General features: G+C 39.1%; 1 protein-coding gene across 1 annotated transcript; it reads left to right on the top strand.

The window, feature by feature from the left end:
• Nucleotides 1–680: 680 nt before the first annotated feature.
• Nucleotides 681–23,092, top strand: LOC113516254 (macoilin). Its single transcript, XM_052895206.1, has 12 exons — nucleotides 681–948; nucleotides 3,253–3,394; nucleotides 4,489–4,615; nucleotides 6,611–6,891; nucleotides 7,493–7,615; nucleotides 9,039–9,162; nucleotides 9,532–9,660; nucleotides 9,745–9,893; nucleotides 10,587–10,765; nucleotides 11,605–11,857; nucleotides 12,820–12,949; nucleotides 16,073–23,092. The coding sequence occupies exons 1-12, from the start codon at nucleotides 869–871 to the stop codon at nucleotides 16,243–16,245; spliced, it is 1,890 nt and encodes a 629-aa protein (XP_052751166.1). The 5' UTR covers nucleotides 681–868; the 3' UTR covers nucleotides 16,246–23,092.
• Nucleotides 23,093–23,481: the final 389 nt, after the last annotated feature.

Here is a 23,481-nt window from a genome sequence, read left to right as displayed (position 1 = left end):
AAAGCATTTCAGTAAAGGGAGTTTTGAATAACAGAATTTAGGATAAGGATCAGAAAAGTTGAATAAATTATCCATTATTCAATTTAAGGAAACTGACAGATACCTAAACAGAAATTATATTATTATATATTTAATCTTATAAATACATATGTATATTTAAAGTACATAAGCTAAGAGAATTCACAGCTTAATATTATTGATAAGAATAAAAGAGGAAATCAAATTACATTCTTCTAAATTATTAAGAAACAATAATGCTGAATCTGAAGTAAGTAAGGCAATACGGAGGGAAAGGAGGGAATTGAAAAGAACAGAATGGTCATAGAGAGGACAATTTAGGAGAATCTAGTGAGCACCTTGGCATAAACAACAGTAAAAGTCTTCTTCGTGGATAGAACAGGATTCTCCAGAGTGGCTCTGAAGTCTGACCACACTTATATCAATGTGGAATTGATCTACACTGGTTTTTAATGTGCCCATACCTACAACAATTATAACACTAAATAGTAGGGTATATGTACAAATCAACAGGCAATGAATTATAACATATGAAAACTCGTATAGGTAACACTTGCTTGGGCAAGGTTTTTTTTTGTATACTGGTAATACTTATATTATTCGTAAGAAAAATATACCGAGTATCTAAAGCCGGATCACAACTATTAAAAAATAATTCGTAAGCGAAGTGAATATAGGAAAGTACGCACGCTGGTAAATTTATCCATCTCCCTCTAAATCTCCTATAGGTTGATTGACAACAAAAGACACTATTTATTTCGTGGAAAATTGTTGTTATAAATGTATCTTTGTAATTAAATATTCAGAACAGAGAACCAATAATCGAGATTTACACAGTGGAGGAAAAAATATGAAGAGACGAAATGCCGAGAGTGGCAAGATGCGGCGCCCCTTGAAGCGCACAAAAATCACGGAAGGAATGTATGGAAAGTGAGTGGTTACGGATTTTTGTTATGTTGTAATTATAGATTATTAATTCGGTTCGGCTTTTTAGATATGTTCCATAGAGGTCTGAAGATCTGTGATGGTATAATTGTGATATAAAATGTGTGTAGGTAGTGTGAACCATCTGTTCTTAATTTCGATTATTTATTTAGTTTTTTCCCATGTAAAAACCCGTTAAAAATGTATATCAAACGTGTTTTCGCTCACATCTCTACTACTGATAATTCTAGCATCGGCAATGTGTTGGTTTCCCACGGTCTAAATTTTCACTTTACACAGCATTTATTATTGTGTTGTTGCAACTGTGATATTTTACACTTCTTCCACTGAATCTATTCTAAGCACATTTCTATTAACAGGTATTTACTGATTTAATTTAATTAGTAAATAATTCTTACAGAGTTTCACAGTAATGATGCAATAAATACTATTTTTATTAAAATGAACACAAACACTGATTATATTGTTTACAGAATGTTAATAACATATACTACTACAAGTATATTTAATGTTATTTGAAAAAAGCCAAAGGATATAAAACACGTAGGACATATTTTTTACTAGTAAAAAAAGTTTTTTTTTTTATCCCCATAAATGAATACTAACACTAGTTTTAAGGAATAAAGTACACTTCAAGTAAATAATTAAAATTTATATTAATTAAAAAGAGATATCTGAATGTATTTCAGTGAAATTTGGTGTACAAATAGATCATAATTATATTAACACTATAAACTTACTGTGGTTGACATAAACAAAACTATAGGATACAGTTTGTTTTAATAATTGATATAATAATAATTATTATGTATCCTGTAGGGGACCTGCTCCCCTAGACAAGGTATAAATGAATCTATCGACAGAATAATTTTGATCAGTGCTCATATGTCACCATCTCCTTCTATTTTATGGATTCATTAGTGATAGCGATTCTATCAAAAGATTTGTTTAGAGGGCTGGCTAGCAGATAAAACATCACACATGTAATGAGCTGATAATAATGTCTTTGGTTTTCGGTATTTTTAAACCTTTTTTGTGCATTTGTTGATGATACAAATGTATTCATGGTATAAAGCAGGGGTAGCCGACTTGACTAGATTCAAGATCTACTGTTTACTAATAAAACCCTATGCCATCTGCCAATTATATACTTCTTAAAATCTCAAATGAAACAACATAGTTCAGTATACAATTATATACTATTGTAGTATTTTTTATTTTATTAAGAGCAAAAACATAAGTATTGTAAATTTACTTACATTAGTTTTAAGAATATTGTTACTAATAAATATTTAATGGACCAAAAAAGTCCGAAATAAAAATTATTATTATTATTATAAAACTGAAATTATTCTTAGCATGAGTATTGCGTCTGAGCATCTTTCACTAGATTAGCAAACTATTATATTTATTGCCTTGCCAAGATTAACTGAAGTAATAGTCACAATTGATCGGTTGATCACAATCGACTGGTTGGCCACCCCTGGTATAAAGAGATATGAACGGTGAGTTCTTCATTCATACAAAAATGGACAAGTTCATTTTTTGGATTCCATACCAAAAAGGTATGAAAGAACCCTTATGGTGCAGCTTTGTTATAGCAATCTATTAACCATTTGTCACAGTGCTATCTCAACAACAATAAATGTTATCAAACTAAATTTGGAAATAGTTATAGGTGGTGTTGACCCACTCATATAGTAAATGAAACAATTAATATAATATTACAGAGGCATAACACCTTAGTTCTCAGTAGTGATAATGCATGAGGGGTATTATAGGTGACACAGTATACTGTGTTATGTCCATAATAATATTCATGTCTATAAATGACAACTACCATTTTTTTCATCAGATGGCAAAAAAAAGTGGTTAATTTATTTTGTTTTATTTGCTTGGGGATCCAAAGAAGTACCCAAAATTTTAAAGTGAGTGTACTAACCCATGGACACTGTGATTATTCATCACGGTGGGCCAACTGACCTAGAATTTAGCACGATGATTTCCAGGGGGGGACCACATGGAGGTCGACCACTAATAGGGTATATTGCTAGCTATTTTTATTATGCTAGCAATATGATATGAGGATTATCATTTGACAAATACTTTTAAGATAAGACTTGACTCATGCCACACTAGCGACAGTAAGAGAGACACATACACTGCATCATCTGTTGCTTGCATACTCTGACCAAAACTCATAATGGGATTATTGAATTGAACAAGAGTGTCTATTCTACTTGTATATTTATTTTTATGTTCACATACCATACATTGAAAATCTTTCAGTTCCATGCTGTACCTGAAGTTCGTGATGCTGTGGGCAACTGTAGTGATGGCAGACTACATGCTAGAGTTCAGATTCGAATTCCTCTGGCCATTTTGGATGATGTTGAGATCAGTATATGACTCATTCAAATATCAGGGTCTTGTAAGTTGCACACAGATTATTTTAATGAACTATATAGTATAGTATTTTATGGAAGTCCATATTTATTTATTTATTTACACTTTATTGCACCAAGTAAAAAGAGAAATAACAAATACAGTAAATATTAATGAGAAGTGATACAAAAGGCGGCCTTATCGCTAAGCAATCTCTTCCAGACAACCTTTGTCATATATCATTGCAGCCGCCCTGGGGTTCTGGCATAGAAAGAGCCACCAGCAGTGTCCCTTTTTAAAATATCACCAAACCCTAACTGCGGTTGCCAGCCTGCCTGTCAAGCATAGCAACTACTGGCAAAACCTAAGGGGCAGGCCCAGCAGTGGACAATTAATTGCTGATATGATAATAAATCACGCAAGCTTACAAATTAACGCAAGCTTCCAAATTAACGCAAGCTTCCTTACTAACGTTATACATGAAAATATGGTTATTATATATACAATTTAGAAATAAATATTGGAATAAAATAATAAAATGTAAAACTAAATGTCTAAATGTTTATATGTATGTTGGGCACATATATATGTGCTACATGTAGGTACATGCTTTTTCTTTGTTTAATTAACAGTTTTATTTATTCTACTGAAACGCTAGCGCCTCTGCCTCGAGGAGGTGCGCATTGACAGCCACGACACAGTTATTTTTAACTAATGTGGCTGTTATCGTACACTACCCTTACAATTGTAATTTTTTTTATGGTTCCAATAAATACAAAAATAAAAAAAATTATTGGAATGTAAATCACATAATATAATTTTCCTATGAAATTAGTCTTTGAATATGAGTTTTGTTTGTCTGTTATTGTTTATTTAAACATTTGGATTGATTACAAGTATCAAGTGTTATGGAAGTATTAGGTATAACAATACAAAATTCAGCAAGGCGATGTTATTTGTGAAACTAAACTTTTTATATTACAATTTAAGATACATTTTTCAGTAATATTTCCATAAGTTATTGTAAATATTTGGAAGGTTCACAAACAAACAATGGTGCAGCAAAATAGTCATAATCAACACGATTTTGCTTGATGTAAAATTCTTTTTAAATAGTCTTTTTTTTTTCTTATGTTTCAGGCATTCTCAGTGTTTTTCATATGCATAGCGCTCACGTCCGACATGATATGTTTCTTCTTCATACCACTGCAGTATATATTCTTCGCAGCCAGTACCTATGTATGGGTACAGTACGTCTGGTACACATGTGAGTATTAAAGCTCATACACATTGGCCAGTGGCTGATAAGTGATAATCAGTACTGTTACCTTTTAATTCATCTTATTAGTGCTATTCCATACTGATGAGCTACAGTATAATTTTTACTTTATGTAAACAGATCGTAGTACGATCGTAAAGCTTAAGGCCAAAACCAAAGGTAATATGGATAGATACATATTACGCCGATACCAAAATTAATATAATTGGAATAAGGGTGAGAAAGATGATAATGAAAATGAAAAGAAATTTATTTTTGTAAAAAAATATAACTGTAGTTTAAATAAGTTACACAGTACTAGTATTAAGATTATAATTTTAAATAGGTTAAGATGTGATTTAATAGGCTTTAATATGCTAAGGGGCACAGTCTCAGCCCCCCTGAGTATTATGGGGAAATTTATATTTAAATATAGTAACTACAATAAGTTAATGTATATAACATACATAATTATTTAAAATTAATTAGCAAAAAATATTAATATATTTTTTGACAAGTTTCCTAATATATCTTATTCAGAAGGAACATACGAACCCTGTTTTTCCATCCAAAATTTAATAAATCGTATACAGGAGTTGAAGCGTGAATTTATTTTGTTATAGAGAAAGTGACTCAAATAGTAAAAGAATCATTTTATAAAGGAAAATTTCACTCTTGGAAGGGAACAGATTTTGTCTTTACGGCCTTTAGTAGACTATGATGAAGTAGACATGTTGTAAAGGCCATATTCTGTTGTCCAGGATTTATTAACTGTAAGAAATAAAACAGTTTTATCAATTATAAATATCGGTGGTGAAAGTATTCTCCGGTAGAAAGTCACTAGTAGCTTGCGCAGGTCATGGATATTTTGTTGGCAGACAAATTTTAATTTGTCTCGCCATTAGTCTGACGAGAGATGGTATTCCATACATTTTAGTGTGGTCATAATGAACTCGTTAAAGGTTCTAATGCAATTGTAATCTAATCTAAATGTCTGTGGTTAAAATGTCTAATCATTCACTGACTAGTGTAGATAGTATCATACGAAATGTATCGAGTAATCATTCACTGTCGCTTCTCTATGGTGATGAACGTGTACATGTGATGAGTGCTCAAAACGTGTGTAATATATTATGTTCACGTACTGGCCACTAATAATATTATAAGTACTGGCCAGTAACAATCTGTTCTATTTATACTTTTAATGAATAAATCAGTTTTAATCCTAAGAACAAGGAATTACATAGAAGGAATGATAAAAACTGCAAATCATATAGTTGTCTTCTATCTTCTTATGCAAATATAATTATTAAAAATAGGACAAAAGATACACCATCAGTTGCTATTTTTCTCAATTCATAGCAGGCTAATGAATAAAAAAAGTTTATGTAAAATTTTTGTTCATATTAATTTGTCAATAATAAATTTTATATTACTAGATTACTAAATTATATATTCGACACAGTTTATGTAGAAAGTATGCAAGCTGGTTGTATTTGAATTTGGTAGGGTTATACGGCCAATAAAACCAAGCGACATATCTTGATGAATTTGATTACTACAGACTTGTCAAAATGTAGATGCGTTTTTATGTCTATCCCTCTCTAACGCATTGGCAATGGCATAAATACAACAAGCAACACACTATGTGAATTATGCATTCCATCTATTCTATTTCGAAATCTTTGGTTTAATGAAATTGCTTGCGTATAAATTGCTTCCACTACAACGTGGAATGTGTAATGAGAAGACAATATGATCGGTGTTGGGGGGAAAGGGATTGTTACCCATTGCCAACAATACATCCTATCAGGTCGACCTCCACGTGGTTCCCCCTGGAAACCATCGTGGTTAATTCTAGTGGAATTCGTCACGATGGGCTGACAGACCTGCTTTCATCGTTACCTATAATCACTCACTGGTGCCCCGTCAGCGTATACCGATAGCGCGGGCGGGGTTACCATTCCATTATCATCCAATTAAAAACATATGATCTGTTTGCAGTCGCAGACAAGGGCGTGTGCCTGCCGACGGTGGCGATGTGCTGCCTGGTGGTGTACGTGGAGACGGCGCTGCGCGCGCGCGCGGGCGCGGAGGCCGGGCTGGAGGCGTGGCGGCCGCTGGCGGCGCACTGCGTCGGCTACCCGGCCGTCACGCTGGGCTTCGGCCTCAAGTCGTACGTGGGCCACCGTCTGCGGCTGCGGCGCCAGCGCCACGTGCGCAAGGAGAACGACTTCTACTTCCAGCTCATGCGCGACGCGCTGCCCGAGTCCGCGCTCGACCAGGTGCGCCCAGGGAAAGGGATTGTTACTAAACAGGTTCCCCCTGGAAACCGTCGTGGTTACTTCTCGTGGAATTCTTCACGATGGAATAACTGACCTGCTTTCGTCCTCATCTATCTTCTCTCACTGGTGCCCCGTCAGCGTATACCGTTAGTGCAGGCGGGGTTACTATTTCATTATCACCCATTATAAAAAAAGCATTCTCGTCTCGCCGATTCTTATAAATGGATGGATGAATGAATGAAAAAAAAAAATACTGAACGGATTTAAACGAAAGTTGATATATGGGTAGATTATATCCTAACTTAACACATAGAATATTTTATGTGTATACGACGTCGTATTCACGCTCTGCTACCAATATTTGTAGATTTTATTGATAATGATCTAAGCAAATTTTAAAGTTTGTAATATATATATATATATATATATATATATATATATATATATATATATATATATTTCCTTAGAATTTTGCAGTTTTCTAACATAACAATAAATTTCAATTCAAAAGTGTGATTTTTGTATTTCTCGTTTAAAATTCATAAATAGTTGCAACGTTACCGCAACAGTGTGAATGAAATGTTTTGTGTGGTGGCCGCAGAGCCAGCAGCAGCCGAAGGAGGCGGAGCGCGGCGGCTGCGAGCAGGAGAGCCCGGGCCCGGCCGCGCGCCGCCGCTGCCTGCGCCTCGACCACAACGGACACTGCCCGCCGGAACATGCTAAGGTCGCCGCCGCGCACTCTCACTGCTGGGGGGAGGGGGGGGGGGGAGAGGGATTGTTAATAATGGACCAATATACCCAACCAACTCAACCTCCACGTGCTCCCCCCTGCTGAACCATCGTGCTGAATTCCAAGTGTATTTATCACGATGAGCTAACTGACTTATCTTTTCATCCTCACCTATCGTCTCTCGCTGATGCCCTGCTAGTATATACCGTTAGCGCAGGCGGGTTTACTATTCCATTATCATCCGTTAAAAAAAAAAAAACTATCAGTGCTCCAACACGATTGGCATAACCCAAACAGATAGGGAGGGGGGGTTGTAAGTAATGTGGACTACCAGTCCCATTGCTAACAATATACCCTGACAGATCGACCTTCACATGGTCCCCCTGGAAACCATCGTGCTGTATTTATCACGATGGGCTAACTGACCTGCTCTTTCATTTTCACTTAGCAGCCCTCACTGGTGCCCCCCCGGTGTATACCGACGGCGCAGGCAGGTTACGATTCCATTTTCGAGCATTAAAAAAAACCCAACCAGACAGTACAACAATTTATTAAAAAAACCTGTCTGTCGGTATGAACTAGTTGGGCACCAATGATAGATGACAAGGTTGACAGTATATGCTGGCGGAGCACCAGTGAGGGATGATAGATGAGAATGAAAAGACAGGTTAGTTAGCCCATCGTGATGAATACACCTGCAATTCAGCATGATGGTTTCCAGAGAAGACCACGAGGAGATCAACTTGACAGTATATTGCTAACAATGGAACTGGTAGTCTACATTGCTAATAATCCCCCCCCCCCCCCCCCCGACGTGATAGGATGTATTGCTAGTAATCTCTACCATCGAATGGTAGGGTAAAAAAATATTGAGTAATCACTTATGTTCAAAAATGTCATATGTGAATCAAAGATTTGGATTCCTTAATTTGGGCTTGTCTTGTCTAGACTGTTTAAATGTGTCCATTGGACGACTGGTACGAATAAGTTGCTTACACTATACGCATATTTTCCATACCCAACCCAGAATTGTTCCATTCATTAACAACGATATGTCGAAGATTCCATAAAGTGCCATGCGACTCACGGGAAATAATCATAAATACGCCATTACACTCTGGACTTACTATTAATTTGTTGTAATAAATTGATTATTATTTTTGCGTGAATTTACAGGGTACAGAGGAATAACACCTGAGTCCTCAGGAATGGCAACGCATGGGGGGTATCATGGGCGAAACAGTATACCCTGTTATGTCCATGGTACTGCTCATGTCTATAGGCGACGGTTACCACTTTCCATCAGGTGGGCCGTCGGCTTGTTTGCCATTCTAAGTTGTATAAAAAAAAAATACAAAAATATATTGACTAAAATCAATACTGTAATAGTAAATATTGTTTGTAATCATATCTGCAGGTAGAAAAGCAGTCGGCGCGAGACAAGTGTAGTGCGAACACGCACAATCACGCACACACGAACACGCACGCACACAGCGGCACGCAAGCCGCCGCCGACGACGAGCGGCACGAGCCCGCTCGCGGTTAGTTGCTGCCACTTCTATCTCCCTAACTTCTACCATTCTTTCTCCCTAACTACTATTTACCTTTCACTATAATTTCTACCATCTTTTCTCTTTAACATGTACCTCCTTTCTACCTTAACTCCTCTCACCTTTTCTCTCTAACTCCTTAACTTCCTTTCTCCTCTACTTCTAGAATCAGCCTGTAATTTTTATTTTCCTGCTTCTTACTTTTTAACCTGCATGTTCTAAACATGTACTCAAATTTCACTTTTAAAATAGGTTTCTTAGTAAATTCTATGATCTAGTTGTTACTCAACATTAAATTTTTTATTTATATTGTATTTAAATATAACTCAACTTATTTTTTATATAGAATTTAATTTCTAGGTGGTGCCAAATCTTCAAAGTGTGATAAAAAAGAGGCTAGTACATTAAAAGAAGAGAGAAGAAGAAGTAAAAATAAAGATAAGGATAAAGATAAGGAAAGTAGCGATAGTCATAAGAGTACAGAACAAAGTGAGTTGTATTAATTAATTATATAGTAGAATAAAACAATTAATTATTGTTCTTGTTGATTAATATATTAAAATTCTATTTCAGCAAAAGAACAAATAGTTAAAGAAGTAGAAAGTACAAAAGAAAGTGTAAAAAATAAAGAGTGTAATAGTTATAAAGAGAAAGAAAGAGAAAGGGATAGAGAAAGAGAACGAGAAACAAGGGAGCGAGAAAGGGAAAGAGAACGCGAGTTGGTAAGTTGGGAATACTGACTAAAGATATAGGCTCCATATTGATACAATCATTGTGACGGATCTCCAATATATCAAATTGCATATAATTTGCTACTGTCGGTACGTAGAACGGTCATTACGTTGACGCCGCAAAATATTCTCGCTCGATGTGTGTTTCATAGTATGTAGATCTAAGTGAAGGTCCCGGCATAGAATGGACCACACGTTTTTTTCCCGTGGGTATCGTAAGAGGCGACAAAGGGAGCTTATGGTGGAGGGATGGGCATCAGCGTCTTTTTTAATACATCTGTAAAAGCTTAACTGTGCTTGCCAACCAGATTGCCAAGCGTGGCAAGTACTGGCAAAAGACCCCTTATGAGGAAGGCTTGTGTTCAGCAGTAGACATTTAACAGACATTAAACGGAAGACGGACAATATCGCATTGCATTTTATGTGACGCGGTGGACAATGGTCTGTATTGATAACTCGCGTTGTATGTAGTCATAAGATCAAAGATACATTGAATGTAGCTGCTATGTTCGGCTGTTCGAGATTGGTGATATGGCACGAGTGGTTCATCGACGAAATAGTCGATGTTCCGCGTATTGTGACTACTGAATTATATATATGCAATTTGGTTTTTCTATGTGGATCCTCCGGCACCCAATGATCGGTCGAATAGTGCACTAGTTATATTGTTGTGATGTTGCACAGCGCGAGCGGGAAGCGCGCGAGTGTTCGGAAGAACTGAAACGGGTCCGCGCGGAGCTGGCGACGGCGCTGCGCAGCGAGGCGGAGGCGCGGCGCGCGCTGGCCGCCGCCGCCGCCGCCGACCGCCAGCGCCGCGCCGACCTCGCGCAGCTGCGCCAGGCGCATGCTGCGCTACAGCACAAGTCAGTGCTCAGTACTCATTTTTTACTTTGTAATGTATTTAATGTTTTTTTATGAGAAAATGTAATATGTATCCGATTTGAAGGATCATAATAATGTAGACGCTTTTTAGTTTATTTTATTTAATGTTAGCTGATTAGAAAAACGTTGTCTACTATCCCATTTCATCCATTTTATTTTTGTCAAGTTAAAAAATATTTACTATTTGAAATCGAAGTTAATAATATAAAATTTGATTAATAGATTTTACTGTGTGCGAATGATCATTGTAATACGTTATTTTTATATATAATATTTGTTACATTTTAGATGATGGTCGTCAACACAGTATAGATTATTTTTATTTATATATTTATTACTTCATATTGCTCGTAATTTATCAGATTAGAGGTGATAACTTTGGTTAATATTTTTTTCTTTTATTATAGTTTTTTTTTTGCAATCGGCTATAAAATTCGAGCAGATCGTTTGTAGAAATAATTGACGAGCGAGCATTAATTCTTCATAGCCATCAAACTAACTAATTTATTTTATTTTATTTATTCACCATACAACAGAAGTTTACACATACAAATTTATAATATAACATGCAAGTATTAAGAATTAGTATTGAGATAAATTGAAGAAATTAAAAAAATAATAATATATATTATTAGTAGTACCGCATTCGTGTATTCTGACGCTTCCCTATGGTTGAGTGGGAGAGAATGCTTTTAGCATTAAGTCCGCCATGTGCACATATTTGTACTAATGAATAAATAAATAAATATATTATATTTATATGAATATGAAGATAGTGTTATCCGGCTCGAAGGATCATATACAGTGTACGCGTGCGCAGGGTGTCGTCGAGGCGGACGAGCGCGGCGGGCGAGCAGCCGGCGGCGCGGGCGCGGATGGCAGGTGGTGGTGCGGGTGCCGGTGCAGGCGCAGGCGCAGGCGCAGGCGCAGGCGCAGGCGAGTGCGAGGCGGCGCGGTGCGCGGCGCGGCGCGCGGCGCTGGAGGCGGAGGGCGCGGCGCTGCGGCGCGACGTGCAGCGCGCGCGCGACCAGCTCGCGCTCGCGCAGCGCGACCTCGCGCGCAACACCGACCAGGTAGCGGCCTCAGCCCTCACGAGTGGCAACGCCTGGGGGTGTCATGGGCGAAACAGTACACTCTGTTATGTCCGTGCTACTGCTCATGTCTATACGCGACGGTCATTCTAAGTTGTATAAAAAATAAACCACCCCGCCACTCACAACTACTCAAAATACGCCTCCTTCACAAGGGAGGTGTCGCCAGTAGGTCACGCTTGGCAACCGCAGCTAGCCTTTGGTAATGTTTTAAAAAGAATGCTGTTGTTTATCCCTCGATCATTGAGTTCATCTCTTACAACACTCACAGGAAAAGAATACCCATTCCTTTCCTGTGAGTGTTGTAAGAGACGAGCCTATTTTATGCCGGGACTATACGGCACAGATTATATATACTATGCTATTTTAGTAACTTGATTTTATTTGTTGAATAAATTCCATATTACAAATATTTAAATTTAGAAAAATGAGTTGTTTAATTTAAAGTCAAATCTACATTATAGCATGTTTTGCATTCAATATGCTTATTTACACACAGTACAAATTTGATCAGAATGAGACTGAATTGTTGTGTAAATACATGCATTGTTACTTATGTAATCATATTTTATTAGTCTGAGAATGGAATGACATTCACACTGTAGTGAAGATCCAGTTTAAAATATTAATTAAATTAATAAAATTTAACCAAAATTAATCTGTCATTAAATACAACCAGATTTCCCTCTGCATCTATACCACATTTACTAAATTACAACTGGCTATTATTCTTGACTTCGTTCGAATGATCAAAATATAATGTACACTGACTGAGATAAAGAGCCTGTGTCTTTCTTCATCTCATATAGTCCATGTATACCGAATATCACCATGATTAAATAAGCCGTTAAATTTCTAAGATATAACAAACAAACATAACTCACTTTTACATTTACAATATCAACAAGAGTATTGGTGAGTTGAGATTGCGTGCTTGTGCGCAGGCGCGCGCGCTGGAGGCGGCGGCGGAGCGCGCGCGGCAGCTGGAGCGCGCGCTGTCGGCCGAGACGCGCGTCAAGCTCGACCTGCTGTCCGCGCTCGGCGACGCCAAGCGGCACATGCTCATACAGGAAGGTAAGTACGCGCCAATATCCATAGACAGCGCGCGCGGCAGCTGGAGCGCGCGCTGTCGGCCGAGACGCGCGTCAAGCTCGACCTGCTGTCCGCGCTCGGCGACGCCAAGCGGCACATGCTCATACAGGAAGGTAAGTACGCGCCAATATCCATAGACAGCGCGCGCGGCAGCTGGAGCGCGCGCTGTCGGCCGAGACGCGCGTCAAGCTCGACCTGCTGTCCGCGCTCGGCGACGCCAAGCGGCACATGCTCATACAGGAAGGTAAGTACGCGCCAATATCCATAGACAGCGCGCGCGGCAGCTGGAGCGCGCGCTGTCGGCCGAGACGCGCGTCAAGCTCGACCTGCTGTCCGCGCTCGGCGACGCCAAGCGGCACATGCTCATACAGGAAGGTAAGTACGCGCCAATATCCATAGACAGCGCGCGCGGCAGCTGGAGCGCGCGCTGTCGGCCGAGACGCGCGTCAAGCTCGACCTGCTGTCCGCGCTCGGCGACGCCAAGCGGCACATGCTCATACAGGAAGGTAAGTACGCGCCAATATCCATAGACAGCGCGCGCGGCAGCTGGAGCGCGCGCTGTCGGCCGAGACGCGCGTCAAGCTCGACCTGCTGTCCGCGCTCGGCGACGCCAAGCGGCACATGCTCATACAGGAAGGTAAGTACGCGCCAATATCCATAGACAGCGCGCGCGGCAGCTGGAGCGCGCGCTGTCGGCCGAGACGCGCGTCAAGCTCGACCTGCTGTCCGCGCTCGGCGACGCCAAGCGGCACATGCTCATACAGGAAGGTAAGTACGCGCCAATATCCATAGACAGCGCGCGCGGCAGCTGTCGAGCGCGCGCAAGCTGTCGGCTCGGCGACGCCACGCGCGTCGCGCCAATATCCATAGCTCGCGCGCGGCAGCTGGAGCGCGCGCTGTCGGCCGACGCGCGTCAAGCTGTCCGCGCTCGGCGACGCCAAGCGGCACATGCTCATACAGGAAGGTAAGTACGCGCCAATATCCATAGACAGCGCGCGGCGGCTGGAGCGCGCGCTGTCGGCCGAGACGCGCGTCAAGCTCGACCTGCTGTCCGCGCTCGGCGACGCCAAGCGGCACATGCTCATACAGGAAGGTAAGTACGCGCCAATATCCATAGACAGCGCGCGCGGCAGCTGGAGCGCGCGCTGTCGGCCGAGACGCGCGTCAAGCTCGACCTGCTGTCCGCGCTCGGCGACGCCAAGCGGCACATGCTCATACAGGAAGGTAAGTACGCGCCAATATCCATAGACAGCGCGCGCGGCAGCTGGAGCGCGCGCTGTCGGCCGAGACGCGCGTCAAGCTCGACCTGCTGTCCGCGCTCGGCGACGCCAAGCGGCACATGCTCATACAGGAAGGTAAGTACGCGCCAATATCCATAGACAGCGCGCGCGGCGCTGTCGACCGAGCTGGAGCGCGCGCTGTCGGCCGAGACGCGCGCGTCAAGCTCGACCTGCTGTCCGCGCTCGGCGACGCCAAGCGGCACATGCTCATACAGGAAGGTAAGTACGCGCCAATATCCATAGACAGCGCGCGCGGCAGCTGGAGCGCGCGCTGTCGGCCGAGACGCGCGTCAAGCTCGACCTGCTGTCCGCGCTCGGCGACGCCAAGCGGCACATGCTCATACAGGAAGGTAAGTACGCGCCAATATCCATAGACAGCGCGCGCGGCAGCTGGAGCGCGCGCTGTCGGCCGAGACGCGCGTCAAGCTCGACCTGCTGTCCGCGCTCGGCGACGCCAAGCGGCACATGCTCATACAGGAAGGTAAGTACGCGCCAATATCCATAGACAGCGCGCGCGGCAGCTGGAGCGCGCGCTGTCGGCCGAGACGCGCGTCAAGCTCGACCTGCTGTCCGCGCTCGGCGACGCGCGTCAAGCGCGCCAATATCCATAGACCGCGCGCGGCAGCTGCGCGCGCTGTCGGCCGAGACGCGCGTCAAGTCCGCGCTCGGCGACGCCAAGCGGCACATGCTCATACAGGAAGGTAAGTACGCGCCAATATCCATAGACAGCGCGCGCGGCAGCTGGAGCGCGCGCTGTCGGCCGAGACGCGCGTCAAGCTCGACCTGCTGTCCGCGCTCGGCGACGCCAAGCGGCACATGCTCATACAGGAAGGTAAGTACGCGCCAATATCCATAGACAGCGCGCGCGGCAGCTGGAGCGCGCGCTGTCGGCCGAGACGCGCGTCAAGCTCGACCTGCTGTCCGCGCTCGGCGACGCCAAGCGGCACATGCTCATACAGGAAGGTAAGTACGCGCCAATATCCATAGACAGCGCGCGCGGCAGCTGGAGCGCGCGCTGTCGGCCGAGACGCGCGTCAAGCTCGACCTGCTGTCCGCGCTCGACGCGCTCGGCGAATATCCATAGCCGCGCGCGGCAAGCGCGCTGTCGGCCGAGACGCGCGTCAAGCTCGATGCTCACGCCAAGCGGCACAGCTCATACAGGAAGGTAAGTACGCGCCAATATCCATAGACAGCGCGCGCGGCAGCTGGAGCGCGCGCTGTCGGCCGAGACGCGCGTCAAGCTCGACCTGCTGTCCGCGCTCGGCGACGCCAAGCGGCACATGCTCATACAGGAAGGTAAGTACGCGCCAACCCTTTTTTTTTTTTTGTCGAGGGGAAATGCTTCATGTAGACCCACATACCTCGGAGGAGATATCTGGGTACTGCCGGACTCTTACCGGCTAAAACCCCTCGGTGTTCTTCGTCCACCTATTGCCGAAGCCGCGGTGAAACTGCTTGAAGTCGTCCGAGATCGTCCTTTGATCGAGTCATCGAGATCGTCCGATCAATATCTCAGTTGCTGGTCGCTGCAGTAATGTACTATACCTATATATTGGCCTAATAAGGAATATGTTAAATCTTTATTATCCAATATTTAATGCCGAAATAAAGAACCCGTTCGAAATTAATATAGACCGGTACCCCCGATATCAAAATGGGTGACCTTTTTCCCGCCATCAATATCCAAAAGAATCCAATATTAGCAGTACCAATATTAACCGTACCTACTGTGTAGTTATATCCATTGATCTTTGAGTTGATACAAACATTTGGTTTGTGTCCAATCATTGGACAAACACACATGACAATATGTACGTTATTCCAGGCACAATATCGAGACAAGAGAAAGAAATCGAGGAACTCAAAGCTCAAATGCTGGCCGTGATGCCGACAGAGTATGTGTCGATGGGCGGCGCGGTGTCGAAGCTACGGCTCGACACGCCGCTCGACCCCAACGCCTCTGTCTACACGCCCAAGCAGCTCTGCTCCGACGCATGAACCGGACACCGGACTACGGACGACGGGATCCGGACCGCGGATACCGGACGCCGGACGCCGGACGACACCCGCGCCCCACACACAGTGTCCTCGTAAGGGCGTTTTTCTGATCTCATTTATTTTCTAAAAACGCAAACTGACAGTGTTCCCCGTTTTTTTTTTCTTAATTAATTTATTATTTTTTAATGTGGTTTTGTGATTACGCTTGCTGCGCTCCTACGTGGGATTGTCCATACAAACGTCGGTGGGATACTGCCTGCATAGATATATGATAGTTTTTTAACTGTCTACGTACAAAGAGCATTTATTTTTTCATATATAAAATAATTGCAATGATAAGCTACCTGGTCCTTATTAAAGAGCTAGTCGGATTTGTATAGAAGGACAATGGTGTGAACAATTGATTAGAACGTGTCTACAAATATTTGTAATACAAGTGTAGGGAAAACATGAACACCCCAACAAATTCTCACGTGTTGAATCATCATGTTTTTCAATACTCGCAGGTGACACGTATTCGAAACTGTTTATATAGGTACTTACACATTTTATTTCCAATACAAACATTGTTTAATGGCGTTTGCACGAAAGCTTACCGAAGTGTACGACGTCGGAATTACCAGTTAATTTTCAAATACTATTAACTTTAGCCATCAAAATTCTATTTTCAGTCTGAGTTTAATAAGAATCTTATTTTACAATTAACATTTTAGTTCGCTGTCAGATCACTTTTTTTCGGTTCTGTTTTCCCTATCAATAGGGAAAGTACAAGGTCTAAGCCTATACAGCTATTGTCTTCATTTAATTTCTGGTATTAAGTTTTTATTTTCGTTTTTGTATATATCAGAGTTCTTCAAATGTTGAAATTACTCATTCATATATGGATTAATATGTTTCTTTGTTTTTTTTTTTTTTTTTTTTAATAAACTCCTAATGAAGCGCTATCTATATCATCTATATTTTTGTATTTATCCAAATAACCTATTTATTGTTTTTAAAAATTGACAGTTACCTCCAATGTTGCCACACTTCGATAAGCTTTTGATACGAACACTTATACCAGCATTAGGAGTTGAATTCTAGAAAAAAAAAAAACCTAATTCTTGTCTATGGAGGGTAACGAATCGCTACTACAGTCCTGTGAGTGTTCTTTTAAATTTATGTGATAAATTGTACAAAATAAGATCTGATACGAGTCTTCTTCCTTAAGTAATTGTAGTTTTATTGACGTTTTTAGTCGAAATTTATCGGTATATTTAACGTGACGTCACACCGGGCCACGTGCGGCTCGCGTACGTAATAATATCAACATTGATATATGTACGTAATTTCAAATTAATACAAAAAAGTATATAATTTGAACAATACAGACTTTAAAATGGTATTTTTGAGATAGCAATACAAATACATACTTGGTTTTAGTATTTCAGTTGAATTGTTTATATGGCATTGTTTATTTTTATGTTTTTTTTTGTGCAATAAAGAGTTAAATAAATAAATAAATAATATATACTTGGTTCATGTAATAACATAGAATGTTTTGAAGACAAAACATTTAATGTGTTTTGTGACAAACTGCAAAGCAGTTTCGCGGCACTAAGAATATCTATTGTCTATGTAACTGTTTACTTGAAATAAAGAAACATTTGGTACTGAGTTAAGCAAAACTGTTCATTAATAATTTAGTAGTCTCTGCCCCCCACATTAACGTTGCCCGAGATGAGTTCAAATTCACTCCTTGTTACGTATAGATGGAGCCACAAATACTGAGATTATCGGAAATATTTTGTAAATACCTTATTGTTTTATTTATGGTATTTCAACATACGGTTATTTTATAGACTGTGAAGTAAAATTCGTATGCAATAATTGAAACTAATAGGATATTAACGCTTCTACAAATTCTTACTGCTTTATCATACAAATAAAATTAAATTTTATTAAATTTACTACATTATTATATTAATATATATTTATAAATTAGCCTTTTATCTCGTACTTTGTACGCGTCCATTTCAGAATATGAAAACCAAAGAAATAGATCGGTTCTAGTTGATGGATCAAGATAAAACATACATCAATTTTTAAGTTAGACTTTCAGGAACACAATAGTGAAAACCGAATCCAATTTGGTGCAGTAATTTTTGTGTAACGCCCAAACAAATATACAGACAGAAAAATTTTGTTTTGGCATCTGCTGATCTTATTAAGATTTTTTTTTTATACCACTGAGGTGGCGAGCAAGCATACGACCCACCTGATGGTAAGCGGTCATGGTAGCCAGGGGTATTACGCGCGCGTTGCCGACTCTCTTCACCGCCCTTTTGAAGAACGCCATGCTGTAGTCTCTTGGGAAAACGTCGACAGACGTCGGAGCTCACTGAGACTTCTCATATCAATTTTTCTTCTATATTTGCAATGTACAGACATCGTCTTGTTACAATTTTATTATAATAGTAACTTTTTCGCGGCGGCCATAGGTCAAGCATTCAAGTTAATTTTGACCAGTCGCAAAGCGAGCTTAATGTACAATATCAATGTTGCTAATAATGCCAGTGGGACGCCTAGCTTAATTGTTGTTGAAACTTACTAAATTGACAACCAACTTAAAGGTGCGTCCATACATGTACACGTCGCCGTGTCGTAACATTGTAACGTCAATAAAATGTAATAGTTACATTATGATATTACAGTACGCGTTGTTTATTTTATATAATTTAATCGTAACTAAATATTTTGTGATAAATATATATAAAAAAAAATATTGAATTTGTGATAAATAATTGAACTTACATATTTACTATCTACAGCACTATTTAACCACACGATAAACTAAACGTTATCCAGCTAAATATAACTAAACAAAGCTTGTGATATGTGTACTAGGCAAATACTTCAATGTCAATAATTTGATGAAAGAAGAGCTACTTATTAATATAATAAATACTAATGCTACAATATATATATATATATATATATATATATATATATATATATATATATATATATATATATATATTGTAGCATTAGTATAGTATATATAGTATAGTAGTTCAAAATAACTTTTTTTTTGCAAAGATTTGTAGATTGGTTACGATGTTGTAATACGACGAAATGTTTGTGTGGACGCAGCTTAATAGTTGTTAATTCCATGACATTGTTATTTTGTTGTACTAAATTTGACAATGGTTAGTATGGGAAGAGTGTAATTTGACACATACTACGTCGTGTTTTTATGTGTACATATTTTCGAATTAATCTTCATTAAAAATTAAAGAAACGTAGTAATGGAATTTATTTGTCGATAATTTTTATTTATATTTACCGAATTTGTAATGATTTATGTCGGCTTTACCTACCAGTATGTTAAGCTGTGTCTGGACTTGTGTATGTAATCGACGAGCGCGAACATCGTCACGAACATTACATGTAATGCTCGCAGGAGTCGCATTACACATTACAGACGTCTGAACGTACCCATAAGAGGCCTCCCAAAAAAAAAAAAATTATAGCCTATACATATTTTGAAATGAGATCAGTGATCATTTTTGTATTTGGAAATACCACTTAATGTGTAGAATTTTTTTTTGCTGTCAAGTCTACCGCTAAAACGTTTCAAACTTACTATAAAACTTACCCGGAAACTTAATTATGTTGACTTATTACAATATTTCACTCACGTTTGTCTTCGTTGTCATTTGGTATTAAGGTGGGTATTCACCAAGAGCATTCGCATTGTATGACAGTTCAGAAATGTATGTAATGTCCACAACTTAATTTCTATAACATGTACATGCTCATAGTCTGTCCCCACCTTAAAATAAATTGTTCAATAAATAAAAAATTTCTAGGCATTATAATTAAAAGCAGAGACAAATTATTTTATATTTGTATATTTAGAAGAAACAATCATAAAATTACTTTTTCTAGCGAGTTGTTTACACATACAAAATATTTACTGTTACACCATTAATCCTCCATGACATAATTCCAGTCTGTGTATGGTATCATACACGACGGAGTACTTTAGTATTTTAATGTGTTCATGTTGTTAATATGTTGTTTGTTGGAATAACCTATAAATTGCCTATAATATTAACGGTTTTGAAATTATTTCTATTGGAATTTTATGTTGAATTGATTATACAGGGTTAAATGAAACGTCATACCAATCTCAAATCAAGCAATAGTTTAATATAACTAGTTAAAGTACATATTTGGACGCTAGATTCTGAGCACCAATCTATTAATTTATCGGAAGATGCCTCGTTTACAGGTTAAATTTATGTCGCAAAATGTGCGTGGACTGAATGGCGGTCGGAGATTGATAGCTAATTTGGAAAGTTATAGAACTTCTAGTAAATAATAATAGTAGTCAATCTTCGAGTGTTGGCAGTCACACGCATACGCAATAGTAGCGGAAATAAACAAAATAATTCTAATTAACTAACTAGTGATATGGACTTTCGCAAAACGACATCTAGTTCAGTAAAATATTTAATATAACTTAACTAAATTCCCTCAAGGAACGTTTCACTAGCTTATATCGTGTCCCACTGCTGGGCAAAGGTCTCTTCTTTACGTCTCCACATGTGTGATCTGTATATATATATATATATATATATATTCAGATCACACGATGATACAGTTAAAACGAATGGTTCAAAATTGTTCATATTCCTTGAGGAAAGTTTTTTAATGTCATGAACACTGGTGTCTCTAGTTGGTTGACACGTTACAACTAACCCTGTATGTTTTAAAAATGTTTAAAAATAATTTCACTTTTGCATTTATTTATGTTTAATTTAAACATGGACATGTAAATTAAAATAGCGTGTGTGTTAGATATAATACGATGGGAGCACTGAGTGGCTAATGTGAGTTGTATGCAATATGTTACGGTCGCATTCATGTCTGTATGAAATTCTCAGTTTCCGATACCATCCGCTAGAGGCGCAGCTAGGTTAAGGATGAAGATAGAATGGTGCCTATTAGGCATATATGTTGTTGGTACCGCTCCAATATCTATATATTGGGTTGTTTTGGACATTGATGGCGGAAAAAGAATATATATATATATATATATAAATTTCTATCGGATTTTTAATTTCGACATTAAATATTGGATAACAGAGATTTAACATATTCCTAATTGGGTCATAATATAGATGTTTTTTATGGATGATAATGGAATGGTAACCCCGCCAGCGCTATCGGTATACACAGGCGGGGCACCAGTGACGGAGGATAGGTGACGATGAAGTAGGTCAGTTAGCCCATCGTGTCGAATCTAATAATAAACCAATCACGATGGTTTCCAGAGGGAACCACGAGGAGGTCGACCTGACAGTATATTGCTAGTAATGGGGCTACTAATCCCCATTACTAACAATCCCTTCTCCCCCCAATATATAGATATTGCTATATGTTATCCAACCCTAGTACCTATGTTTCCGGTATACATTGGCGCAATATCGACCTGACGGTATACTGCTAACAATACCCATTAATAATACTGTTTCTAACAATCTTTTCCTCTCTGCGCAGCTACGTTTTCAATATACAATGGGGCCGATTCTGATATGCAATTTCTATGAATTTATCTCTAACCTTATTATTTTGATTTAATTTAAACTAAAAATGTATTTATTAACAAAGTATGTAAATGCACAAAGTTTAACATTGATTCCTGTATTAGGCTGAGTGTGTCCTGTTTCGTAAATTTTGTGACACATAAGTAGACAATAATGGGTGGTAAAAGAAAATAAGTCTTCTATGATCAAATTCATATATATAATGCCATACTTTTTTATCGATCATCATAAACTAAAATTATAACAATTTTAAAGATGTCGCTGTGATATCAAATTGAAATTTGAAATAGGTTTGCACTCTAAACTTTGGAGATATGACGCCTCAGAATCGACCGCAATATGTATATTGACTACTTTAAAAGTCGTCACCTAAATCCAAGCTCACACTAGCGACTCAACTCATGTGGTTTGATATGACTTGGTAATTTTTTTTTTTTTAATGTACCTTTAATGTACTGGACTTATATGTGTGAAATGAGTTTGATACTGCGTACTTTTTTATGCATATTTGGTTGCTACGATATTATAAATTTATTATAAAAGAACTACAGTTAATTAATTTGTTATTTCCAACTAAAATATTTTAAAAACCTATTACGTTAGTACGTTCATGATTAAATAGTATATATTTAATGAAGACGCTGATTTATATTATTTTTATGGAGTATCCAGAATTAACTGATAAAGTTTAAAATTTGGTTCTTTTTCAATAAATGAATTTATAATATTGTAATTGTCAAACATACATATTAATTAATAAAGGTTCAACTTGAGTGTAATGCATCATTACGTTTAAAATATATGACGTCTTCTTACAAGTTTCCTTTATGTTTACAGAAAATATTACATGGAACTTTTTTTTTTATAATAATGCTCAAACGGAACATATACCAAACGGAAATAGCCTCGAGGCAAACGCACGAAGAAACGATGGCTGCATTGAATTTTATATTTTAAAGCAATACAAATACAGTTCATTGTTTAATAATAAAGTGCGGTGGGCATATTTCCGTTTGGTACACAATGACTTAGAATACGAATACGAAACGACGCACACTATTGTATCGGAAAATGGTAACGAGAACGATTTGTATTGGTTTGATATTGCGACAGCGAATAGTGTCGTCCACTCTAGTCTTACTATTAACTAGGTCGATACTCGGTTACAGTCTACGCTGCGAGACATGAATCGACCTTTATGGTTGTTGTATTATTTTTTAAGTTAGTCTGTTTTGTGCCAGAATTATATTAAATTAAAAATAAAAAATAATGTACGCCGTGAATTGTAAAATAGAGTGAGATTCAAATGTATCCTAGAGCTGCCGCTTACAAGAGTCGAGTAATTTTACATGTGAAAGAATGATATTATAGCAACGCTCAGTCATTTCAGTAAATTGCTAGCAAATAGCAAACCCGTTGCCAACAATTTTTATTTTATACCTACTACCTAGAAGTACGTATTTCTATCTAATGATTAGTTCCGATTAGCGCTCGCATGTGACAGAACAAGAGTATCGATGTCGCTATCTCATTCTAATTTATGAACATATTAGTTTTTTTTTTTACATTTTTTTAATATCTCCCATGTACAATCATGGTCCAGTTACAATTTTATTATATTAATAAGAACTTGTTTCAAGCG

This window comes from Galleria mellonella, unplaced genomic scaffold (assembly GCF_026898425.1).
Source record: "Galleria mellonella isolate WM207_F2 unplaced genomic scaffold, CSIRO_AGI_GalMel_v1 utg266, whole genome shotgun sequence".
NCBI classification, from domain to species: Eukaryota; Metazoa; Arthropoda; class Insecta; order Lepidoptera; family Pyralidae; genus Galleria; species Galleria mellonella.
The sequence above is the reverse complement of the archived record's forward strand: the minus strand, read 5'-3'. Positions and strand labels throughout refer to the sequence as shown.

What these genes read in the sequence shown, in the direction of transcription:
- LOC113516254 (XM_052895206.1), top strand. Translation starts at nt 869, where the DNA reads ATGAAGAGACGAAATGCCGAGAGTGGCAAGATGCGGCGCCCCTTGAAG. An exon ending in ACGGAAGGAATGTATGGAAA is followed by an intron (nt 949 to 3,252) that starts GTGAGTGGTTAC and finishes AAAATCTTTCAG; the next exon opens with TTCCATGCTGTACCTGAAGT. An exon ending in GCACATGCTCATACAGGAAG is followed by an intron (nt 12,950 to 16,072) that starts GTAAGTACGCGC and finishes ACGTTATTCCAG; the next exon opens with GCACAATATCGAGACAAGAG.